The sequence below is a fragment of the Atractosteus spatula genome, chromosome 19 (genome assembly GCF_055471065.1).
Source record: "Atractosteus spatula isolate fAtrSpa1 chromosome 19, fAtrSpa1.hap1, whole genome shotgun sequence".
Lineage (NCBI taxonomy): Eukaryota > Metazoa > Chordata > Actinopteri > Semionotiformes > Lepisosteidae > Atractosteus > Atractosteus spatula.
Genome location: NC_142724.1, coordinates 487,181 through 513,468, shown reverse-complemented (window position 1 = coordinate 513,468; position 26,288 = coordinate 487,181). Strand labels below are relative to the sequence as shown.

The 26,288-nt window shown below is 44.9% G+C and overlaps 1 protein-coding gene across 1 annotated transcript; it reads right to left on the bottom strand.

Moving 5' to 3' along the window:
* Positions 1-617: 617 nt before the first annotated feature.
* On the bottom strand, positions 618-24,106 carry rims4 (regulating synaptic membrane exocytosis 4). The gene is made up of 6 exons (XM_088937779.1): positions 24,010-24,106; positions 10,885-11,026; positions 3,315-3,427; positions 2,893-2,994; positions 2,394-2,533; positions 618-836 (listed from the first exon to the last, which is right to left on the bottom strand). Exons 1-6 carry the CDS (start codon positions 24,104-24,106, stop codon positions 618-620), a joined length of 813 nt encoding a protein of 270 aa, XP_088793905.1.
* Between the last annotated feature and the right edge of the window lie 2,182 nt (positions 24,107-26,288).

Below are 26,288 nucleotides of genomic sequence, written 5' to 3'. Positions count from 1 at the left end.
CAGCTCACGAGTGAGTCAAGCGTCAACAGCGATCACTTGCAGGACCTCTTGAACCCAATTTGTGTTTCAGATAAATACAATGCCAACATCTGAAGTTGTTTGTGTGACACTCGACTAATATCCATGTGCAACAAGATTTTTGTTTGACCGTTGAGTGATATTTTGCTGTTCGGTTTGTTTGTGTTCCTTCAGTACCAGGTACTCGATCTGCACTCCAACCCCGCTAAGTGACAGAGAATCCGCTGTGAAAGATTCTGCATTCTGTTGTTAACAAAACCACTCCCGTGTCAAACAATATATTGATCCTCCACTGATTCCAACACTGTGAGGTAACAGCTCAGATAGGGTGGAGAGAACCTGCGTGTCGAACCCCAGGACGTGATGACAGCCCTTGCCTGCAGGTGGAATCATGGGGTTTCCCAGAGTTCCTTGGTCATGATTCTGAGTCCACTGGTCCGCTCCGGTTCAGTCTCCCCTGCCAGACGCCAAAGAGCAGCCTCATCCCCCCACCCTCCCCCCTCGCAGCCGGGCCCTGGAGACATGCATGCAGCGCCCGGAGGCGGGCGCCTCGGGCACAGAAAGAGACGCACGAAAAACACAGTCCCCCGCTGGCGGTGTTAGGATCGGTCGCAGCAGGGCCCCACCGTGCTCTCCAGCGACAACTGGGAGGAGTGCCGGATCAGCGGCGCCATCGTGGGGTCCACCATGGAGGAGGTGGGGAAGAGCTTGTACCAGCCGATCACCATGGTGGACAGGTCCAGCTCCTCCAGCAGGATGCGGGCCATTCCCATGAAGCACTTGCGGTCCATGCGCCCGTAGTTCCCCCACACAATCACCTGCAAACCACAGGCAGGGAAACAGGGTCTTAACTTCCAGAGCACCCGACACCCACTCAGAGCCTGTCTGTGCAGGACAGGATTTCATCGCGGGGACAGGAAACGCGCAAAAGCTTTCCAGAGCAGCTCGAGCTCAGCTCTCGTTAACGTCTGGCTGATTCAACACTGCTAATCCGCCATTTGCCTTTCCAGAAAAATCAGCACAGGCTCCCTTGCAGATTGGGAGACATGCTGGCTGTTTCGCTTCCAAGGTTAGCTAAACTGAGGCTACACAATGATCTGGCAAGTACATCTGAAAGTGCATCAAACGTCTTGTTAGAACGTTGCTGAAGGACTGACTCCAGCTCACACCTCTGCCCTGCTGAGAGCAAGACAAGATCTGCAGCAGACAGGCCAGAGAGGAGACCAGCCTGTATCTCACACAGCAGGGCCCGCAAGGTTATTTTATAAAAAACAGACACCTTTTAAAAATATTTTAAATATCTTGTCAAACTACAATATCTACAAGTCTGACGTATGTCCCACTCTGATGTGAGTGGGAGGAGATTTTGATTTGTTAACAGTTAATGTGATGATGTCGTAATTAACGATTAACGTTACACAAACATACGCGAGCTGTCTGACAGAGCACCTCTGCCTATTTACAGTACCGGTGCACATCTGTGCCATTTTTGGACTGAGAATCTCTCGGATGTTCCTCAGGACTCCTCTAAGGACACAGTTTGCTTACAGCTGAGCATCAACATCTTTCCAGATGGAGAGCTGGGAAATGTTTTAAAATTCGACATTTGTTATGACAGAAAGGAATAAATGTTCTCTCCAGAAAAATACATTTTAAATAAATATTAAACATTTGGCTTTCGTCAGATACCCCAAAATCCGAAGAATCATGTTCCTGTCCCTCAGCCAGCTCTGGCAGAGCTACAGGGCCATCGCTGAACAGCAGGAGAAGCAGGGAGGTGTGAGATCTCATTATTCAGTGACAAGACACCAAATTATTCATATAATAATTCACCGGCTGCTGACACGGCTCGAAACTATAAAGCCAGCATTGCGCTGTCAAGGTCCGGCTCCTGCCCACATGCCTGACTGAATACTGAAGCTGTATGTAACCTACCCATTACAACAAACCGAAAGTGAAATGAAAATAGATATCTAGAATGAAATGAGAAGATGCCCAATGCGTGATATTAAGAGCAGGAACCTGTTTGCAGTAGAGCCTTCCTGCTTGATTGCTCAGTCTGGGGTCTAGGCAGGAAGTTCAGGGTGCCCTGCAGAGCCCTGCAATCTCTCAATATCACGAAATCTGCCTGCTCATGCCCCCTGACTCCCACTGCGCTCCTTGGCACAAGGTAAACTTAGATTAGACTGCACACCCGGGTCCTCCTGACTGTCAGGCCAGTGTTGCTAAGCAATCCAGTTTTTAGCACACAATGTACAAAGGACAACACAAGCTAATTTCCCAGTATTGATTGGTACCTCCTTGGGTGTGTTTGGCAGTAGAGGTGAGGTGACTCTGGTGATTAGAATTCCCTTCTCTCATCCCAGCTCACCTACCTGAACGATTTTCCCCTGAGGACTTTCGGAGAAGACCAGCACCTGGTTGTACAGGGGGTCCAGGGATTTCCGTGCCGACTTTGTCTTTTTTTTGGTGATGCAGATGCCGTTTTCAAGTAGATACACTTTTATGTATGCAGCTGAAAAGAGAAATTGCAAGTGCGTGAAGTGGCATTCTGCATGTTAAAAAGCTCTGACTTAGTCTTCTAGACTCCACTGAAGTCTTACTGAAATGATAATCAGCAGCACTTGTAATGAAAAGGTACATGTCATTAAATGAGTCACAGCACCTCATTTTACATTGTCCTTTATTTGAGAATGATTTAAATTCAGATTTATGAAGAATCGTAACAGAATTGTAACATAATTTCACAGCACCTGATTACCTCTGGTCCTGACCACTTGATCACTCACGAATTTGCACCAAGCATTTTACTGGGCTGTCATGCAAAAACAGACCTTGGGTGTCCCGCCAGTGTGTGGGGCAGGACCTCCGTACCTGGGGGGGTTTTGGACCCTGTCTTCAGCGTGAGCCCCCTGGCCTGAATGATCTCCACCTCCAGCTGGCCATTCCTCTCCAGCAGCCCGATCTCCACATCCCCTGGAGACACAGACAGGGAGCGCAGGTCACATCTACTCACAGCTACTGTACACTGTGTCCTGATTTCTTTATAGAGTCACAGTTTCATTCAGCAGACACAAGCTGAAGTGAATTCCTACAGCGCACAGTAGGACTAGACCTTGTCCTATCAACTGCCTATGAGGTCTCATCAGCACATGGCGGAGCCCTGACTCTGTGCTGTGTGTGGGGCTGTATCAGAACTTGCAGGACCTGTGGAAGATATTCCCGGTGTTCAGTGGTGATTCATGCACTGTATTGGAGCAGAAGTGTGGCCATGCTTGCTCTGCCAGGACACTCACCCATGGAAGGTGTGGCCAGCGTCTGCCGCCCCACGAACTGCGCTGGGCCCATCCCATCCAGGAAGTCGCTGAACTGAGCATCTGAGGCCAGACACATACCACTGTAGTTCAGACTGCGAAACACAGGAGAGGGGCATGGGGTCAGAGTAATGCAAAGGGTTCTTGCTGAAATGTTAGTTGGTATTCATTTTCTACAGCATCAAATTACTCAAAATAATGCAAATTATTGTGGCACTGTTGAATTTAGATTTCAAGAAAGCTTTGTCACCATTGCTCAATGTGATATACAGTCATTCCACAAATAAATTCACTTGTAGTCTCATTCCAAGCACCCTGTAGTCAACAGTGCTGACGCCTGACAGAGATGACTTGTTTGGATTCCTTCTGCTTCCTTCTCTGTCTCTGTTTTTATCTGTCCTCATTTCCTTCTGTGCTTGCGTTCCATAATTTCCTATCGAGCTTCAGAGAGGTGTCGAAGGCAGATAATGAGTTTAATTTTCAGCCTGTGTTAAGTTCTGACCTGGATTTATTTTCAGTCTTGGTCTTCTTTTATTTTCCTCTCAATCTATTTTTGAACGGCGCTGGGCAGGCCTGCGTCAGCAGCTGGAGGCTCAACTGTCCTGTCTCCAGAGACCCCAGTCCTGCCAGTCCGTTCCAGCCCTGTCCCCAGTCCGTGTGTTGCCTGTGTGGGATACAATACAGTCCACCCGGGCCGGCTAGGAGGACGTCGAGAGTGACAGTTCAGTAGTAGTAGTGTCAGCCTTCAGCGTCTCCTCGAGCAGTTCCCAGCTCTGCCCTGGCCCTGGCCCTCCTCAGCCCTTCCTCTCTCAGGGTGTCTTCAGCTATGTAGGTCAAGGGCTCTTCGAATATGGATTGTGCTGCTCTGCTAACGCACCCTGCGGGGCAGGGAGTGTGCCAGCGATTCCCTGCTGCTGTCACGCAGCACCCCGGGGCACATCATTTATTCAAACTGCCTTCAAATATTTATCCACCCCTGCGGGGTTGGAGGCACCGCCCTGCATGATGACAGGAGTGCGGTACGTGAGCCTGGAGCTGAGAGGGGTGTAGTGAACTTGGTGTGGTTTCCTGCTGGACAGCTTCTCCCTGAGAAGGAGCAGAACACGAGCAGATGCAAGATCTTTGTGCCAGGCGGCGCAGGTGTCTGGTGATGCAGGGCAGACGGACAAGTGGATACCGCAGGATTTGTTCAAATGGCACCAGCAAGACAGAACCCGCAATTCCAAAACGACATCTAACAGCTTCCAGGTTTTACCAGACTGTTGTATTTGCAGGAGCATCAGTGGTAATACTATTACAGACATTAACTAGTGTCTTCATTCATACCGAGATTTAGTTGGTTTTATTCATGCTTCACTAGAGGGAGTGAGTTTGCAAATCCTGGTGGAATAAACCTTTGTTCTGGTCCCACAGATTTTGAAGACACTGCCATGTTGTTTCCTTGTAGTTATCAGCTGACCAATGACAAACTCTGAATAGATCTTCAGGATGTCAAGGCTTTCACCTGAGACTGGACCTTGTCAAAGAGTCATCAGGGTCCTCTCTGTGCTGCATTATTTACGTGACACTAGATTACTTCAGGGCTTCATTACGTATTTTACTGCTCTAATCTCTCAATGTCATGTGTGGTTTTTAGCTCCTAATAATAAAATAAACTAAAAAAATAAGTACATTTAAAATGAAGATCAGGCTTTATTTACATAAAAGGTTCTTCGAGTCTGAAACAAGCTGCCTAGCCATGCTGTTGAAGGTGACGCCTTGGCTTCTTTTAAGAGACAACTGAATGAGATCTTTGGATCTGCTAGTTACTACAGAACCCAACATGCTAAAGTTAAAGCTTTAATTGTCTCCTTAAAGGTTATTAAAACTTCTTCTGCTCTTAATAAAAAGCTTGAATAAGTAATTTTCACAGTGGTTCTCAGGTGTGGTCACATTCAGAATAGGGCTGAAGTCTGCAGCCTTCCCTGAGACTGGGCACCTGTGAGCTCAGGAACCGCCTTCAAATACCAGAGAGCTGCACTAACTGCCAGTTCCCTCACATCCTTATCTCCCCTTGATGTCTTCATTCCTGCTTCCTGCAAACACAAGCACTAGGACTGAGCATTGCCTGATAGCTACAAGCAGCTTCTATATTAAAAATAATATAAAATACTTTTAATGCATCATAGTTATTTAGGGCAAAGCATAGGCAGAAGTGTTTATTTTTAACTGTGTGATCAGTAAATTTCTGATCAAATGAATAAAACTAAAGAAAACACATTTCCTTTTGTACCTAGCTTTTACAGCTAACAGTCCAATAAACATTCTAAAAAGCCAAGTGTGTGAAATTACTGGAGTCTGGTGTGCTGTGAGAGTCAGTATACTCCTTGTCCCAGCTGTCATTTTCAGTGAAATGCTGTCTCATGAGGTTTTCTGTCCCTTTACTATAAAGGGTTTTATAGTTAAAGGAGAGACACTCATTATACGTGAATGTGTATAAGAGTTTAGTGTCCTTCTCTTTAATAATCCTGTCCTAAAATTGCTCAGGGATCCCACTAGTGAGACACCAGTTTAAATTAAAAAATTCAAAAAGTGGGATACCTGGCTGTCTTTTGGGTGTAGTTTCACATTATGTACTTTATTGTGGCTTTTGTTTTGCATTAAAGGTGCTTATTGCTGACAGCGCCTCAAATACAGGTCCTGACAGCCATACAACTGTAAGTGAGTAAAGCCTGTTTCAATCAGAACTCAATGGCAGAGGGCTCCTGCAGATATTTTGGTTTCCATCAATGAGATTATCCAGGGACTAACAGAGACATGTCATGGGAAGTACATAGATCCTTTCATTTCACAGCTCTATTATTATTTGAAAGGAATACAAACATTGGTATTAAAATTGTCACAGTAGAATAAATAGCAGGGCTGGTTGAATACAGTTGCTCACCTTGGGTGAGTCTTGGGTGAGACTTCAGAGACATCTGCATCAATCTGGAAAATCCCACAGCCTTCAAGAGAAGGGACCTCATCCCTTACCTAGATATTTCTGTTTCAGTGTCTCCTTACAAATTTCCCCCAAATTCTCCACTTTTTCCTGACTGTTTCTAGCTTTGTAAAAAAAAAGCACAGTGGCAGTCACTGGATTTTAGCAAGAAAAAGCAAGTTAATTCTCTGATCCCAGCTTTCTAAACAATCTCCAGAACTCAGGAGGTGTGCGGACAGAGGGAGAGAGAACAAAGCTGGTGCTTTAGTGCAGCTCCGCACTGTGTCATTAGGACTAATCCAGGGAAGGTTTATCACATTCAACCAAACCCTTTACAGGTCCTGCAGGGATTAGAGGGCACAGAGGGCGAGGGTTATCTCAGGCCACAGCCTGTCTGCTGGCAGTTCACTCCATGCTAAACTGCAGTGGATGCAGACTGAAGGGTTGTGAACCGCCGTGGGTTACACCTGGCTATGTGGGGGTGCAGGGTGTGCAGTGGCACAAACTGTGGGCACCACGACAAAGCAAAGCAGGTTTTTGAGCATGATTAACCTTAGGAAAAGTCTCCCATCCACGAGCTCATATACTGTGGCAATCCCTCTGAGGGCACAGTGACCCCAGAGCACAGACAGGACCTCGGCGCTCCATGGCAGCCCTGGAGTCTTTCCAGGCAGACCTGCCTCGGGGCCGTAACTGATTTACAGTATCTGATATGTGAGCACTTGCACAGGTCACAGTTCAGGCAGTAAAAGTTCCCTAAAAATACAGCGACCTTCTGTAATGGAAACCATCACTGCAATCAGCACACAGGACCTATTCTTGGCTCTTGGGCCTATGTCTTTCCTCAGTTAGTCCCCCTGGTGTAAATGTGTACAGTGTTTCTGCAGCTATGCCGTACCATTTCTGTAAGCATTTCACATTATGTTAACATGGAAACTGCAACAAAATCTTCTGTCTGATCATCGGCACATCTCAGGCACTGTAGAGTGTGGAACTGTTAAAAAAACCTTTCCATTTTCTGTTAAGAATGTTTCAGTAATTTTAATAGATTTTCTGCTCAGTTTCACACATGTAACAATCCTTAGACAAGCTAGGTAAAACTGATGTCTTTTTACTATAGCACAATCACCTTTGACATACCCTGCAGCACCTGTGATGAAGTGAAATGAGCACTTTAATATTCTGTCTAAGCCCATTGACTTCTAATCACAGGTCTGCTGCTGTGTTTTCTGACTGTCCTCCAGTGCAGCGATTTAGCACTGTACATGATCTGTTCTCACAAAGACCAGCTTCATCAGAACTGACCAAGCCGTTTTGCTAAACGAATCTTAAAAGAAGCCAGATGCAAACATAGATCAGAGTTCCTGTTTCTGTGGGAGTCAGTCTTCAGCTTGACCCCTGAAGGAAAGGAGACATTGCTTCAACGTCATTTGGCTTTTGATTTCTTATTTATAAGGCAATGCAATTAAAATATGCTGATTATAATGAGACACAGAGTCTGGCAATATAAATCGTTTCTGCTTCCAACAGATAGCTGTGTATTAAAAAATTAATGGCCTCAGAAGAGAGGTTATTGTTGAAACTAATTGCATGGGGCTGAACTGGTGTCTAATTCTGTTGTCAGGAGACCACAGACAGATTAGATGGATTGACAGTGATGAAACTGCTTATATAAAGCATTCTAGTTTATAATTCCCTCTTGCATGTGAGAATGAGGCCTGTCCTGGCAATTTGACTCTGGAGGCGACCCGTGGTTGTGCACTTTAAAGGAAACCCAGAAAAGCTTAATTGCTGTGTTTTATCTGGTGCAGAATCTGAGGCACAATGCATGTTAATAAATGACTAACAAAAAATGAGCTATTATTACATAAGTGAAATATTTACTCCTCCTCAAATAACACCAGTGTTAAAGTTAGGCCCCTGAAACTCTGAGTCTCTAGCAAGCTGCTCTGCTTGCTCTCTGCAGTATCTCTTCAAGCAAGGCTGCTGTCTCTGAGGCCTCAAGACGCTCCAGAAGGGGATGCAAGAATTTTGCAAGACGTGAGCTGGCCAGCGCCAGAGCACGCGGGGGTCTGACTCGGCGCTCTGTGAGGTCCTGTCCCCCCACCCTGATTGGGCGCGGTGCCTATCAACAAGGCATTGTGCAGACACAGGCATTCTCCAGGGAACTGGTGTAACGAACAAGTTCTTTCTGGACCCTATGCAGGCAACACAATCAGGGAATGAGTGGGGAAAACATGGGGAAAAAAGGCGTGCAGGAGTCGAGAATGAATACGGGGGGCGTGTCCACGGTGCGCTGGTGTTCGGGGGGGGTGTGGCCGAGGCAAACAATCCAGGAGAAAGTCCAAGGGGGAATCCGAACGGAGGCAAAAGTCCAAAACCGGGCGGTCCATCCAAGACAAACAAGATTTAAAAAACAGGGACCGGGACCGGGCGCTTCCAGGTCCCGGACTCGCCTGGTATGGAAACCAGAGCAGAGCCCCGAATAGAGTGAGCGCCTGGCTTTTAAGGAGAACTGATGGGGGTAGGAACAGGGAGCAGGTGTGGGCGATGAGTGGAAAACAAGGAAGGGCTGGAGCGTCCTTAAGAGGAGGGGTTTACGAACGTGACGACTGGAGCCCCCCAAAAAGGAAAATGTCCTTTCAGGTTCTGCTTTTCAAGCTTTAGTGGTCACGGTGGACACAATGGCATCTCAATGGTGGACAGGAGAGAGAATGCAATGGAGGATCATTCCATGACAAGCCGATATATTACTGAGCTCACGGCTGGACAGACTGGGAAAAATCACAAACAGCTTCACTCCTGCAAAATCATTTCCCTCTGATAAAAACAGAAAACCCAGCAGGCTCATTTTAAAATTGGTGCACATTTCTTCCTTTACTGCTACTGGAATGAGTAACCAGTATTTTATTTAAATACATTTTTAGCAAGGGGTCATGGTTTAGTTTGATAGAAAATCAATGTGTTCTCCTTTATGATGCAAAACTGGAGGTTGTTTATTAGTGAAAGAGGGATATAAAATCTACATTGCAAATAACACAAAACTTAACTGTATTCAATACAAAACATTTAGGAGAATCTTTCACAGTATTCTAATAGACAGGTGGTGAAAATGGGACTTTAATCTGATCAGCAGCAACAGGAGATTCCCTGATTAATTGGTTCAGGTCACTCCATAGCTTAGGGGCTCCAGTGACAAACGCCACATGCAATATTATTATCTGCGCCTCTGGGACAAATAGCGGAGCTGAGTTCTGTGACCTAACAGACCAATGAGAAAGATAAGGGATCAACAGGTCTGCAGTAATATGGTTCCACAGTCATGTAGAGCTTAATATCCATTAAGGAGGACATTAAAATCCTCAGTAAGCCAGGAAGGATATGTAATACATTCTAATTTCCTGATCAAATTCTTGTAGCAGCATTCTGTACAAGTCGTAGTCATGAAATGGTATACATTACAGAAAGGTGCATTACAATACCCTAGTCTTAACGTTGCAAGTGTATTTTAATCTCTCAGTGTCTGATGTGGAAAGAATATGTTTGATTCTACGATGTGTCTTAGATGAAGAAAATATATCTTAGTGGCATATCTAAAATGTTGCTCAAGGGACAAATCTTAATCAAACATATTTCCCATCTCTGCCTTCCATTTAGCAGAGAAACCACTAAATTATTATGCAAATCCAATAACTGTATTTGCATAATAATTTGGTGGCAACAGTAATTTTTAAGTTGATTATGGGGTCCCAAAAGCATCATCTGTGTTTGATCAGAATGTATCTTTAAAAAATTGTCATCCATTTAACACACCAGCCAAAGAGCACATATGTTTATCCAAAACAGAGCTGTCGCCTGGTGTAATGATGAATACAACTGAGCATCACCAGTATAACTACAAATGTTTACCTCATGGTTACAGGCAATATCCCCCACAGGGAGCGCATGAAGTGAATACAGAACTGGGCCATGTGGAACCCATTGGACACAGAGGACTGGAAGAGCATACTCACAGCCTGACAAACCCACTTGTTTTTCAAGACAATCAATTAAAACAGAGTGAAGGTCAGCTCAAATTAGAGTATATAGTATCTAAATATGATGATGTATAATATAATTCTAATAGTACTCTTTCAAGAGCTTTGACATGTTAAGAACTCTCTCAGGAATGGAGGAAATGCACTTCGGAATGTCTCACATATCTTTCAAGGATCTTGAGATATTTGTTTAATTGATTGTTGACCAGTTCCTCCACACCGTGGGCAGCAATGGGAGCTGGCGTGGGCGCCCTCTGTGCCTGCTGCCTCACAGCCCCGGGGTCCTGGGTCACGTCTGGGCCGCAGTGCCTTCAGAGTGGAGTTTCACGAACCTACATGCTCCCTCTGGCTTGCCAGTGATCCAGGAGACCCGGAGCTGATGCAGCTCGGGAGAAGTCCTGCCCTCCGCCATCTGATCGATCTGCGCTCCCTACATTACTGCCCCTCCACTGCGGAGGACTGGGATTCGCAGGGAGTGCGGGCAGATGGGAAAGTGGGGTGCAAGGAGTGAGCAGGCATGTGGGAAAGTGGGGTGCGGGGGTGAGGGGAGACCTACTTGCCCTCGGAGCCGTAGCTGTTCATGCTGTCCTCGATGGACTCGTGGCTGGCCTGCCTCACCGTGCGGCTGGGCATCTCCACGGCCAGCCCCGTCTCCGTGCTGCGCTGGATCGTGCCCTTCACCTTCCGCCCCTCGCCATCTGGGACAGAGAGACACCCATGTCAGAGCCACAGCGCTGACCCACACTAGCTCGAGCCGACCCGCGTGCTGACCTGCGCTGACCCGCGTGCTGACCCACACTGACCCGCACTGACCACGCCAACCCACTCCAAACCGCTCCCCCTCCTCCTGGGGCACCACGGGCGGGTGCTGGCAAACACACCCTGCTGTGGAAGTGCACACATGCGGCACTGGTGCCCTTTCCACTGGCACAGAGTCAGAACGCCTGGTGTGACTGGGAGTTCAGGAGGCAGAAACCTCCAGTCTGTGTTTTCGGGGGGTTTTGCCCTTTGATTTTCTTGTGCCAACAGAATCACCCTTATTTAATGGCGCTGTTTTAGATAAAGAAGAGGACTGTCCTTCTTCTTCATTATAGATGGATAAATCCCGTTTGAAATGCAGACACAGCCAGCGTTTTCAAACCAGTCACAGTCCTGATCCCTCTGACATTCACTCTCACTCTCTGTCAGTATTTCGGCAGTGGAGTTTCAGAGCCCGGCCCCCGGTGTCGCTCTTGGCTGAGCTGCGATATTGCTGTCTCTTCCTCTGTGTTTCGCCTCTCTTTCCTCGGCACTCCTCCTGCAGCGCAGCAGCACACAGCCTCTTCAGGACTGACCTGTTTTCTCCGAGGGAACAATGCCTGATCTATTTTAAGACATCTGCACGGATTCAGCATGTGTTCCTTCGAATCCATTTATAAATCTGCATGGATTTCCATAATAATCCTGCAATAAACAGGAGTTGCTTTAAAGGGCCCTGTGTCAGAAAATAAAAGTCGGGGTTTTAGCAGACATATTTTTAATTCTATTTCTTCCTGCAACTAGTTATCTAGGTCTCTGTTGCTGCTGCAGCTGCTGTTTGCACAGTGCTTAATTGATTAGACTGCTCTGGCACACTGGTTATGGAGCTGTGTTACCGTGGCATTGTGTCCTAAATGATATTTGTTGTTTTTTTAAAGAGGATGAAGAAAGTGGTCCTGTGCACCTGTGCACGCCTGGTGTGACTGGGAGTTCAGGAGGCAGAAACCTCCTGTGAAGCATGTTCCTTGTATCTTTCTATTGCAAAAACCCTTTTACTGCGAGGCCTGCAGGATTGACAGCAGTTTAACAGCCAACCAGTTTCTGCTGCCTATTCCTAGATGCCAAGGGATGTATTTGTCTCTGCCACCAGGGGGAGCTAAGATAAAGGGTTTCTCACGTCCGCCCTGCTACAGTCTAAATCCAGATCTGGAAATATAAAATCATAGTAAATAAAATCTGTAACAGAGCATTGTGTCTACACATCTTTCTATTCTCTTGTTCATTTGAAGTTTCTTCACTGATCTTTAAAAGATCTTGTTCAAAGCAGATTGTTCGTTGTGATGGTCACAGAACTCCTAGATCCAGTGTTGGGAATCCTGGCACCATGGAGCCACTGTGGTCAGGAGCTGCCAGCCAGCCACATGCTTGTGGACACATGGGCAGAGTTACCCTGTCGCAGGGCAGTACCTGCAGGACTGAGCTGGAAAAGGCTGTTCTCTAGATCCCCTCTAGGGATGATAAAAAAGTAAAGGTCTCCAATGTTGAATGTTGCTTCCAGGTCAGCTCGACAGTCTACAGTGTTGTAAAAAAGCTGTTGATTCTTTATTAAGAACAAACGCAAGATTCAGACATCGCAGTCTGAACCCAGTGGATTAAAAGGCGTGCTTTAGTGTGTTTCTGATAATCAGTGCAGAATGTGGTGGAAGTACAGCACATCCTGTGATACAGGAGATCGGCAGGATCTGAGTGGCCGAGCATTGTTTGAGGAAACAGCTGTCTGCTGCACCCAGGTGATGGTCAGGAGTGGCTCTGTGAGCTGAGCTGGAAACCCCTGTGGGTTTGAGCTGACTGTCTTTCATTCTCTCAGAAAAGGTCCTGCGATTGGCCAGAGCAAGACAACCCCCCTCAGGGACAGTTCTACACCTGCTGCACCGTGTGTCAACAGAGCAGATCACCTGCGGCTCAGTTCCTCATGATCCCCAGAGCCAGGCGACTTTGCAGCTCCAGTAAATATGCACTCGGCTTCTGTGGGGCGGCAAGACGTTTTATATACCATTAGATTATGGCACTGGCTAGGATAGGATGACTGACAATTCATAAAAATGTGATTGAGCTGCAGGGGTAGTTTTTACTAATAAATATTTAATTTCCTATTACGATGAACATAAATATTTATCAATGATGGCAAAAAAGTTATAACTTTCCTGGAATGAAAATTTTACAAACTGCGTTGTGTTAAATTACATGAATTAACAATCATCTGCCATTTACCGCAGTTTTCATTACATAAAATAAATGAGAACTTGCAATAGGTATAAAAAAAAAACAAAAAAAGGGGCATAATGTACTACTCCTGAGATTAAATTTCATTTGTGTGCTCTGGCTGTGAATTTTGCATGCACTCCTTGAAAGGAAAATGATATTAACAGCAAAAACCTGAAGGACAAGGTGCTCTGTAACAAGGCGCTGATGAATCTACAGGCAAGTGTGTGTGTGTGTGAAATGAGAACAGCTCTTTACTACACTGAAGGACCAACTGGAGCCCCTGTCCACATCCCTCCTCAGTACACAGCACAGCCCTGACCCAGACACAGCAACACTTACTAAATACTGTGGCTTTTTAAAGCTTATTACCTCTTCTAAACTGGCTTTCAAGGTAAATTAATAAATATTGATTTTGGTTCCGAGATTCTATACTGTATATGTTTTTTAAATGGCAGCCCCTTGATGGGAAGGTGTGAATGTGGCTCAGAAGCACACACCCCTCCTCAGCTCTGGGCCATGAGACAATCTGCAGCTCCTGGGCTGGAAATGAGGCACCCCAACCGAAACAGCAGGCAATCAACACAGACAGTTCCTCGTCTCTTCACTGCCGTGCAGCTGACACTCAAACTTTCTCTCCTTCCCCTGCATAACAAGACTCCCCTGCACTTATACAATCCAGAATCTTGCAGATATCCCCTCTATGACCAGAAATACAGAAGCAAAAACATGATGTCCACACACACCTCAGCTCTGCACAGGGCTCCCTATTAACCCAGCCATAAAGAACTGTCACAGAAATAAAACATCTCATTTAGATCCATTAACTGTCACAAACAATTCTAAAAATACTCTTGTTCACGATTCTAAATGAAACAAGACTATGCATTTATTTTAGTGCCTCTGTATTGGCTGCTGTAAATTAAGCCTTATTGTCATCTAGTGTACAGTACCTTTCCTCCAAAATTATAGCTCATCATCTATGCCTATCCACATTATAAGCTCTACTTTTTTTAATAAGAATGTTTAATGAAAGTAAAGCATTTATACTGACTTCTTATAAGCAATAGGTTGTTGCATTACCATGATACTGATTTTCCTGTCTTTTCTGACAGTAATTCTGCCAGCCGTCTGGGCTGGACAGCAGTGCTTGAGCAGAGAGAAGGTCCAGCCAGGCCTCTGCCCTCTGCTGCTGCTCCGTCTCATCATTCCCCTGCAGGCTTCTGCAACAGCTGAGCCATTGGCTCAAACTGGAGTGATTGCTTTTCCCAGTTCTATTTCTCTTAAACATTTTTATAGCTAATATCTACATGTTTTAGAGAGCATAATACAGCATGCAAGATCAGTGTAACTACATGATAATAAGCATGTGAGAAAATGAAAGGCAATATCCTGATTACTACTATGCCATCATCTGCCTTATTCTAAATCCCTTTTTAATTCTCTCTGCAACCAGAATAATTCTGACCTGTAAAATGTCACAAGTGATTTCTTATTGCACCTCGGTTGGTTAATCTCCTAATAGGGATGGATTATGGAGTAATTAGAGTTAATGAAATGGCCAATAACAGCAAGAGAGGTCACAATTATTAGTTGGGTATTAATTACAAATCAGAAACAAGTGTAAAATTGAAAATCCACTCATAAACAATTAAACTCCAAAAACATTCCCCGGACTATATTACTAGTGTCCTAGTTCCTAGCAGCTCTCCTCAGCTCTACTGAGACGCTAATCAACAGGGGCAATGCACCTGTAAACCAGAAGTGGAGAAGATCACACTGGGATCACACTGGGTCTGCCGAACATTCATTCTCCTTTTTATTCTAATTCTTCCAGAACTGTACCAGTTTGGAAAATAGGACCTTCGTTAAGCTTGCTGTGAAAAAGAAAATAATTGTTCATCAGTCTCCAGAGTCCCCAGTGAGCTCTGAAGAGATGCAAATATACTGTACAAACGAGCCTGCACAGCGCTGCATTGATGAACCAAGCAGACAGTCACGAACGTAGTCGCAAAGTAAGGTTGAATATGCAATGAAGCTAATTGTTCCCAAAACATTTCTGAATGAAACTACTGTTCATTTGTAATATTTTCTTTTAGATATTATTGCTGTTAAATGTATTTTTCTCCCACAGGCTAGAATGTATGCTCCATGTGGTGTAGTGTTTGGGTTATTCAAGATGCTTTGATTGGCTGGGAAAGGACACAGTAAAGAATCAGGCCGTTTGTTAGATGAAAAAGATCAGAAGGATTTTTTACACATAAATTCTCTTGAGATTTTACTCCTTATAAGCATGAAAGAAGTCAAGTGAGGTTAAATATCCATCAAGTTTCCTCGTAAAAGACATTTTTTTCTAAACCCAGCAGGAGAACACAGTTCGTGTGTAAAGAGCTATCATCGTCAGAATTTGTCACACAGTATTTCTTCAGCAACTCCTGAGCCCGAATGTGGGTTTTATTTACTGGATCTGCTCATCAGGGGGCAGTAAAAAGGACCAGAACTCTGAATGATTCTCAAGTTGATGAACAAGGATTGGGCTGTCAGGGAGGTGATCTCGTGTTTAAGAACAGTAATTATGTCAGAGAGCGGACTGTGCTAATACCACAGCAGTATGCACTCCCAGTTTGAGCCTGTGAGAAGAAAGGTTTGAAACCCGAAGAGGCCATTCGGATTATCTAGCTTGAATTGAGTAGTTTTGCTGAATACACACTTTGCAAGTGAGTTCACGAATAAAGTATATCCCCAGTACTTTTCTAGCCCAGCCAGCATCCTGCTCATCAGCTCAGTAATCTTGCTGTTTTCAGGAATGGAGCCCCAGTCCTGCAGGAAGGTTTGATCAGACCTCAGGTGAAGTAATACATTAATTTCACGAATTAAGGGCAAGTCTCAGGCAGTCCTGCTCGTGATTCTCTTCAGAGTGCGAGCTCTGATTCCTCTTTCGTTTATTTTAATACTGATGTCTGACAGTCACCCTTGGATTTACTTATTTTATTTGTGTTTTTTTTTCTTTTCAAGGTTTTCAAAAATTCCCACTGCATGTTTTAAGGTATCCATCCTTAAAGGCCACCCATATCCTCGTCACTGAACAATCTAAATATTTATACTGTTCGAAAAGCATACCATACTGCAGTGCATTAAATATGTCTAGGGTTTCTGGTTTTCAATTGTAACAGATAAACACTGATAAGGTTTCTCTGGCAACTTTTTGTCACCTTTTCTGACTTGTGTGTCTCAGTGGCTGATGTGTTCTGTATATGTTAAACAGCTCCATACCAGCTCTCACATGAGATCAGAAGTCTAGGGCATGAACTGTGGATTTTACAACACTAATTGAGGAAGATGAGACTAGACTTCAGCCTGCTGAACTCCTGTGGTCTAAAGCTGCTGTAAATCTTTGAAACTTACAGGATTTGCTTCATGTTGGAAAATGATGTTCTGATTGCACAGCGTGTGCAGGAAAAGGAGATTGTTCAACACTAATTGTATTTTCGCATTTAGTTTAATATGTTCTTTATCTTCTGAACACTAGATATCTTGTATGACGATATGATTGGTGGTGGGGGTTGGGGGGGTGATTCAATAAAAATCGTTGGAAATACACTCTCTACACTACATTTCTAAAATATACAAAAATTAGATTTGAAAGTACTTTAAAAACACTCCAGATAAAAACACCACCTTTTTAGAAAAATAAATACAGACCAAGAGAAGCGCTGTGTATCTGTATGAAGCTGTGCTCAGGTACAGAACCCAGAGTGCCTTTCGACAGCAACACGGTTCACTGGACACCAGGCATAATGGTCCATCAGCATAGTTTGCCCCACGTGAAGTCTGCCTGCCTCAGCCCCACTGACGCTCTGCTCACTGTCTGAGAGCTTTCCAGCGCTGGAGTCCTCAGAGAACATTCCGGACTCGGAAGTGAGAGAGACGACACCTCACTCCGTTCTGGTCACCGAGTGAAGCTGTAAACTCAGACTTCCACAGGCAGACACCCAGATCTGGTCCAGTGCACAGTGCTGCTCCCAGAATTCACTCCGGGGAAAAGGATTCCAACTGCTTCAGCTGCAGTAAACTGTCCGCTTGTACTGGGAGGTGGCCAGTAAGCTCCTCAAGGTTTCCAGCATATGTCTCCAATGTAACGACCTGCAAATTCATCTTGATAAAATGTCCAGTGTTTGGATTTGAAAAGATGCAGCTTTTTCCTGTATTGAGGCTTAAAAACTTATAGCAGTTTCTGAGTGGTGCCTAACAGGTTTCGGGTTAATCGTTTGAGATGCAGCGAACAAGAATGGAGTCCCAAACCAATCTGAGATGAAAATATTTGAAAATTTGTTACCTGGGCTTTACTGCACAACATTTGCAGACTGGTTTGCAAGGGCCGAGTCTGACACAGGGAAAACTGAGTGAGAATGATAATATCTGTAAAGCCTTAAGTAGTCTACTGAAGCTGATGCAAGCATGTTATGTAAACGTTCATTTCATAAAGCATGTATCGACTTATAAAAAAACAATGGAGATTCAGAGCAGCAATCTCTCGAATTTTAATCCTGTGTTATGTTTGCTGTATGAGCGTGATGACTGTGGCTTTTTCATGGGGAGAGCTGTAGACACTGCTCTGCAGGTATTAGATTCTGTCCTGAACTGCACAGTACTTGCGTGCATTAGTGGAGAACTGAACTGCATGACAGTCAGCAGGACCAGGGCTGTGTGGCTGCCCTTCCCCTGTGCTGGGTCAATGCTACGGACGTCGGAATGATTAAGGCTGTACTGCACAAGCCTCTCTGCTGTAACTCTATTGCCCCATGCAGTGGTCAGAAGACCATACGCAAGGTGAAGGAAACTGGAGGTGGTCACTTCTTGCTTGTTTGGCAAGGGGTGAGAGAAGATCTTCACACAGATTGTATTTAGATTTAAATGGGTCCAAAAGTCTCTTTCTTTGTTCACAGTTCAAGAAAAAAATGACATGTCATGGTATTGGTTCTACCATTTGTCGTGGTCTTATTGACCATTGACCATCAGAGAGTGATGCCGTCTTTCAGGTCTCCGTAGTGTTTACAGAAGTTCTCATTGCAGCTCAGCCCTGATGCCATGGGAGTCAACACACTAGTTCTGAGTCTTTTTCCTGGCTCCCAGGTCCTATCTTGGAGATGTGAGGAATTGTGAAATCTGCATGTCACAGAAATCAAGAGGCAAAGGCTGAGCACACTGGATGTAAAATAGTGTGCACAGTGGGGGTTGGGGTCAGGGTCTCCAGCGCTTTGCATTTTTCATCGCAAGATCAGATGCTGAGAACACCCTGCGGGGTATTTTAAAAAAGAGTCAGACAAAACAAGAAACTGAGCGCTGCTGATGCCCCACTTCTCCAGCTGCCAGAGAGCCTGTTGTCTTGTTTTGTTAGTTATTGTTGGATTTGTTTCCGTAAGGCCCTGCTAACAGCTACAGGCAAACAAGTTCATCTCCTGATACTCCGAAGATATTTCTGGGATCCCCGCAGGTTTTCCAGCTACTCCTTTGCTTATTCTCAGTGTCCTGTCTCCGAGTTCTATTATTGGAAACAGAAGACATGCCAGACTCTGTGTTTATAAGCCAGCTCTCCATGTAAATCCCTAAGAACCTGAAGCAGCATCATCAGTCGTCTGTTTGTACAAGAATGTTTAGCACCGCGTGGGTCTTAGGAGCAGCAGCTGACAAGACTACAGGCCCCGTGTCTAACATCTCCAGACCCAGCTCTTTCCAAAAACCTCAACAGAACCAGCGGCTCCACTGTTATTCTCTCCCTTTCCAGAATAGTGAAGCCGAGTTTAAGTTAATTTGTTGAGAAAAACTAATGTGCAGAAAGTATCTTTTAACTAAACTATTTTTTATTTGTAAACTATTTTTTAACGAAATATCGAAATTAATTTGATAAACTAATGAACACTGCTGAGAAAGGGTCAAAGGAAGTGTTGCAGAAAGTCTTCAGGTGCTGCCTGTTTCAGGAATATGGGAATGTTGTTCTAAAGGTGTTTTGTTCTCTGTTTCCTGTGGTTCAGTCTCACCTCAGAGTTCTGTCATTTTTCTCTCAGTGCCCAGAGGAGTTTCATACTGTGCCTGAGCTACAACAACACCATGATTTATTTCACAAATTATTCCATTTCCATCTAGTGCGTGGCAGGTAATTACCACCCTTCTCATTATGATGTGAATTATGAATCCTGCTAAATCGTTATTTAAAAAAAAGGGGGCAGCACAATGTGGCACTCTCCTTGGCCAGCGAAAACCATTTTCACTCTTTGATGAAAATTGCCGTACAGTTGTCATTGACAAAGAAGTACAATTATCAGTCATTTTCTGCTGCTCTTTGTCATTTTACATTTCCGGCAACACTTAATATGAGTGTTTGTCAGTCCACTAAGACAAACCCTGCAAGGTGTTCTTCAGCTGCCTGGTGATCCCAGCTGTCTGAGAGGAATAACAGCGCTTCGACTGCACTCCGCTGGAAGGACTTACACCGTTACTGAGAGAGTCTTTAGTATCCGAAAGGGGCAATTTGTTTTACAGCAACAGACAATATAAAGAAAACCCATAAATAAACAATAGGCGTATACATGCACAAAAGAAGCATCTGTTAGGCAAGGTAATAGCCACAGGTATAAATGAGAACTTAAACCTATTCGTTTTTAAATTGGGAAATCTGTATCTGCGCTCTGAGGGGAGTAATTGGAATTCATTCACAAAGGGTGTGAAGGGTCCTCTAGGATGGAAATGCTTTACATGAGACCCGGAATGGTGGCGTGGGACCAGAAGACCAGCACTACTGTCTGACAAAGTCTCCGTACTTGCTCTTGCTCCCCAGATTCAGACCAGCAAATTATGCACAATTAACGTGACATTTCGTGCATGATTAAATATTTACCCACAATACAAAAATTAAGAATGTCACTGTACCATTATACCATCCACTATGAGATTAAATGAAGGACTCATCAGCCTTGCTTCTATATTATTATTATTATTATTATTATTATTACTATTATTATTATTATTATTATTATTATTACTATTATTGCTGTTGTTGCAGCAGTTGTTGTTTTAGGCTCGTTGTTAATGAATAGCATCTCTTTTTCTTTTAATTAATTGAATGCTATCAGGCCAATATTAATTCATAGGGAACTTTGTCTCTACATGGAGATTTAGTGTAGAACAGTGTCTGTTCTTTCCTTTGGAAAATAGGAATGTTTATACCTGATAGGTATGATAATACTGTCCCCTGTTGTTGAAATTGCTCCAGTAGAACGACGTTTATATACCACCTGCTCAAAGGTCTGCCTTACAGTTAATGTGCCTGTGTTCTTCACTGCCTGGATTCCAGTTTAATACGTTAGGATGCCTTTTTATCAAGAGTCCAAGGTCCAGTTATTTTGCAGTCAACATTATAATAACTACTATAGTGACAGAAAAGGCTGAATAAATGTATCATGTAACTGAAATGTTTATTTGCACATGAGAACAGAGCCACTGTGATGCACCTTGATGAAATCCTCAGGTCAATGGGTCGTCCCACAGTCCTCCACTACTCTGGTCTGCTCTCGAGAATGTTTGCTGTGGGATACTGTGGTAAATGCAGTGTGGAACAAAGTGCAGCCTGTATGGCAAAAGTGATCTACACGGTGTGGCAGTGAGCCTGGAGAGGCCAAGAGCATGTGAAGAGCATAGGATATATCAGTACTGTGCAAACCTACCTGGGCAAACCTTCGAACAGAGGGCTAGAAAGACACTGAAAGAGCGTGGAGAAACATTACATTCCTGCAGCTTTCAAAATAGCTCCACCCCCACTCTGTAGCTCACATGGTCTCTTTTTAGCACACTAGCAGTGACATAATGAGGCCAAAACGATCTCATACCTGCTTAGACTGTACTAGCGCCGGCCTGCATCTGACACTGGGTGAAGCACAGCTGTTTTATTAGCTGGTTGATTTCTCTGTGCACTCTTACCGCAGAGAGCCAGTTTATAACATCAATTTATTTATATACTTACATATGCATCTGCCCATTTTCAATAACCAGCACAAGTTAGTGCTGAGCAGACAATGGACCAAAGGAAGAAAGTGCCCAGGATGGGACACTGGTCTGCTGAAGGGCACACACACGTACACACACACTTACACACACGTGTGTGTGAGGCACAATTGTGAGATTCTAAATAATCGAAGGCTTTGGATTGCAGGAGAAAACTGGAGCATCCAAGAAAAAGAGCATGTAAACTTCACACTGACGGATCGTCAGTCTGGGATCAGGTCCAGGACTCAAGAGCTATGAGGCAGCAGCGCTACAGTGTGTGCCAGGCAACCATGTGTATAACACAATTTAGATTCCAGTTCTAGCCAGCAAAAGACATTTTGATTTAGATAGTTAATGGATTCTGTTGCAATAAATGAAATGTGGACATTGAAAAGAATGTCGAAACACTATAAGGGATGGAATTTGAGCTATTTGAAATAATTTATTGCGGCATTTGAACACAGTGAAAGTATGACTATGTATCTTTCAGTAAATATCCACGTCATTAATGCGATGTGTTTCAAAGACTCAGGCTCATTTTCTCAGAATTGTGGGGTAGGAAACAAAAGCATTGGCAACGAACAGCTGGCCTGCTCCCTTTGCAGAGACTGACTGGATATTATCAGAACGAGAAGTTGTTGTAAGGATCATCCAATCTAACAGTAGTACAATAAATCAGCCTCTGATTATCATGCTGAGTCCAGTCCTCCTCACTCTTCTTAGAAGATAGTCAGACATCTGAGCAGAACTCAAACATAGTCAAAGTGTTTCTGCAGAGATCAGATTCCACTCTGCTACATCGAGACAGTTTGTCATTTCAAGTCCAGACTGAGGCCGGAAATGCAGCCAGAAAGCAGTGCTGAAATCAGGCGCCACAGACTTTCTTTCCTCATTTGTAGATACAACTAAAACAGTTTGAGGAGTCCGAGCATAAACCCAAACCCCTATGGCAGGAAAGTGAGAATACAAAAATGATTTGGGACTAACGATTTCCTGAGCAATAGAGTCTCTGGCGTGGCTCCACACAGACAGCCTTGGGAGGGCAGAGCTCAGGCTATCTCTGCATTTTCAGATACCAAAGCAGTGAAAAACCACAGTCAGTAAAGGCCGCTGGTTCTGACCCAACCCTGCTCTCAACAGGTGATAATCCAGACTCCTGTCTTCGTGCCAGGAGCTCTGACAGCAATTATGATGCACAGCAAAACACTCTTAATATTTCACTGCCTGACCCATCACTAGTACTCTAGCTTAGCAATTGCATGTGACTTAAAAGTCATAATAAGCATTTCTTTGAGCCCGTCTGACACTTTACACTCACTAACAGGAGCAAACTGCCCTGCAGCCGAATGCACAATTCATTTACAGCCTTGTGCAAAGGCTGTAATGGAGGGTTGAAACTAGTCTTTCGAAAGCGTATTTTTCACGGTTACCACAGTAAAAATCCCAATTAGTGAAATAAACAAAAACAGTGCGCTGTTGCGCCTGCAGTTATGAACCCAGAGTGTGTCATCTGTGCACTTCTGGTTTTAAGAGCTGATTTTCAGCTCTAACGACACAGGAGACAACTTGTAGCAGCATGAGACGTGATGTCTGGATATCTGGGTCTGTGCTCTGTCTCACAGGCCCCCCTGAGGAGAAGCTCCAGCGCAGATGAGAGCACCTTTCTGACATTGCGTGTCCAGAGCGCTTCTCCCTCCTGCGTGAAGACAGAGCTCTTTCAACAAGCAGGCATGAAAACCACTCATGAAACCCACAGGTCCTTCTGTAACAGCAGACACGTCTCCCATTCAGACACCACGCCAGTCAGCCCACTCTGGGATAAATCTCTCTCCGACGTCTGGGAAGAGACAAGCTGACTCGCTGCCTCCCTTCGAGAGAGCAGCACCAGCGGGGCTTGAGCTGGATGCTGCTGCATCAGGCAGACAGTAATTGGATTGAAAGGCATAAATCATTCCTTTCCGAAACCTCGGATAAAGAGGCAACCATCAAAAGAAGGAAAACATTTTTCCCTTCCGTCTCCCACCTTTCACCAATTTATAGTTTAGCACATTTCATGAATGCAGGTTTGTCTTAGTGTTGCAACTGTCAGGAAACACAATAAGAATTTTGCTAAAGCTGGTCAAGTGTGTTGCAAGTGAAAGGAAAATGATTTAAGGCAGAGCTAACATGGAGCTTTGGCTCCTTGAAGGATGAGAGGGTCAGTATGAAGAGAATAGAAGGAGAAAAAATGCCCCCATGAGAGGGAATTCAGCAGAGATTAACAGGACAGATAACGTTATTAATTTGTTTGGAGAAACTAGAAACTAGTGAAGCCATTGCACTCTAGCTTAATGCTTTTTTCAACAAATGCTGACCGATTTTCCATGTGCATTACAAGCACCCTTACACAAGTCATGCCTGTGTGCATTAAGCAGAAACAAAGGAAAAAAAGTGTCTTAAGTTATTTTTACATTTTTGCTCGGGTTCAGTCCCAGTTCACTGTCCCTCGGACAGCAGGCCGGCCCGGGCTGCAGGCTGTCCTGGACCCCGTGCGGGTGCAGCGAGTGAGCGGCGCGGCATGCATGCAGACACGCAGAGTAACACGGCTGCGGCGCGCGACACCGAGCGGAGCACCAGGAGGAGCGCGGCCTCCCGCCCTTACCGACATCGTCCTCGTCGAAGGAGTTCATGCAGGGGAAGTAGATGGCCAGGGCTTCAAACGAGGCGGAGAGGCTGATGCGGCTCTGAGAGCGCTCCATGTACAGCCCCGGGGCGGGGGTCGGCTCGGGCGATGGCTTCGCCAACCGCGCCTGAGCATTTTTCACGCGGAGCACGGCACGCGGCGTCTTGGCTGATTCTTAAGGCCCAGGCGTGAAGAGAAACTCCTTGCTGGCTGAGTGACCTTTGCCCTCCGTGGAGTGTAAGGTGTATCCTTCTTAGACACACACAAAAAAGTTACAAGAAATCCACTTCTTTAAGAACAGTTGAGGTTTGTTCTGTTTGACGTGTTGTAATTGTTTATTCCCAAGCTGGATGCCACAACAGCTGGCAACAGACTTTAAATGCAGAATGAAATGAGACACAACAGAGAAAATTAAATGGTCGTTGGTCTTTTTTCTTTGTTTTGTTTGATCCAGAGAGAGATGACAGCTTGCTTTGCAAACACCATGAAGCAGAGAGAGAGCTCCAGTTCCTTCTCTTGCGATGCAAAGTAAAGGTGTCTGTTCGTCTGGCGATCCTGCACAGCAGAAAGAGGCTCTTACTATCTGTGTGGCTTGTGCTTGATTCAGTTCATTCACCGATGAGACCCTGGTGGAGACACAGAGGGGAGGAGGCTGAGATGAAGCATTGCTGGGATTTTTCACTTACCAATAGCAGAGCAGGGCTGGAGGAGGGGGCCGGCTCAGAGCTGACAGGAGCATCCAGCACAATGGACTCAGCATCACAGCCAGCCCCTTCCAGCCTCCCCTCCTCTCCTCCTCTCCTCCTCTCTCGCGCTCCTGCGCTCCTGCCTTGGCAGTGCACACAGGGGCAAGCAGGGGTCTTCATCGCTGCGATGGGAGAGGGGCACTGGTTCATCCAAAAGGCAAAACGGGTTCATGGAGAGAGAGGGGTGTTTTTGTGATCTACTGTATCCAGGGAGCTGGACACACATTTTTTCTTAATTCCCCTACCATCTCGAGAAGTAGTGTTTAGCATGCCACACTCATCTCTTGTGCTGGACAATAAGCATTTTTTAATTCTAGTTTGAAAAGTAGGAAATATATCTCACACCCTCCAGCCGTGCTGCTGAAAAGAGATCATCCGTCTGTGGCTCTGTCACAGTTTTTATGTTAAAAGCTAACAATCTCTAAATATTCTTTATTACAGTTTGCTGTGGTTGTACCGTGTTAGAATGTGTTTCCACATTTTTGCTTTTCTTTCTTGCTAGCAGCTGAAAATTTGATCAGGCAGATGAAGAATACAAAAGGAACATTTGGTTTGTGTTCGTGCTTTACAAATGTTTTTTTGTGAGGGTGGCACAGGCCCAAAGCAGTTAGGTCTGCCACCTCACAGCACCAAGGCTCTGAGCCTGACTCCAGCCTGTTCTCCTCGTGCCTGTGGGAGTTTTCCCCCTGTGAGCCTGTGTGCCTGTGTCCTCTCACCTCCCAAACACCTAGAACACGAGAACAGTTTCCAGCAGGAGCCATTCAGCCCTGATTGGTACCTGAGTGGTAGTTAGGAGTTGTTCTCAAGAACTCATTCAGGCATTTCTTGAAAGCAGCCAGGGTGTCGGCTTCAACAACATGGCTGGCAGCCTGCTTCATACCCCCACCACCCTTTGGGTAAAGACTAGCCTCCTGTTTTTGCTTTTGAAGGCACTTGCACATAGTTTCCACTTGTGCTCTCCGCTCTCCGTGCAGAGACATGCTCTCCAGCCATAGCTTTCTGATAATAGATGGAATTTTTTTCTTTTTATACTTGATTAGGATCTTGAAATTAAACATCAGGCACTAATTAACTGCAGAACATATTGCATTTTATTCATAATATGTGGAAAAAATATTTAATTTTCTTAACTATTTAATGTGATTTATTAAGAAAGGAAGCACAATCATGGAGACTGCGGGTGATGTAGCAGACACAGGGAAAGCATGAAAAGGGATATCACTTAGCACTGACACTGGAGGCATGCCTGGGGACACTATACACCTAGTTACTAATTACTATTTAATGATGCAGAAAAAAGATTGCATCTGTATGAAGATTAACTGAAAACTGACAAAGCAAAGGTGATAATGTATTTCGGCTTGTTTGGTCCCTCTCCGCACCACTACTGTTAAATCAGACTGTTCTAAAATACCCCAACCCTCACTGTTACCCTAAAACCAGCCTCACAGTTGATCAGAAATGCACCCAAGAGCTTAATTCGGTTTGTGTTCTGTCCACATGCAGCTGCAG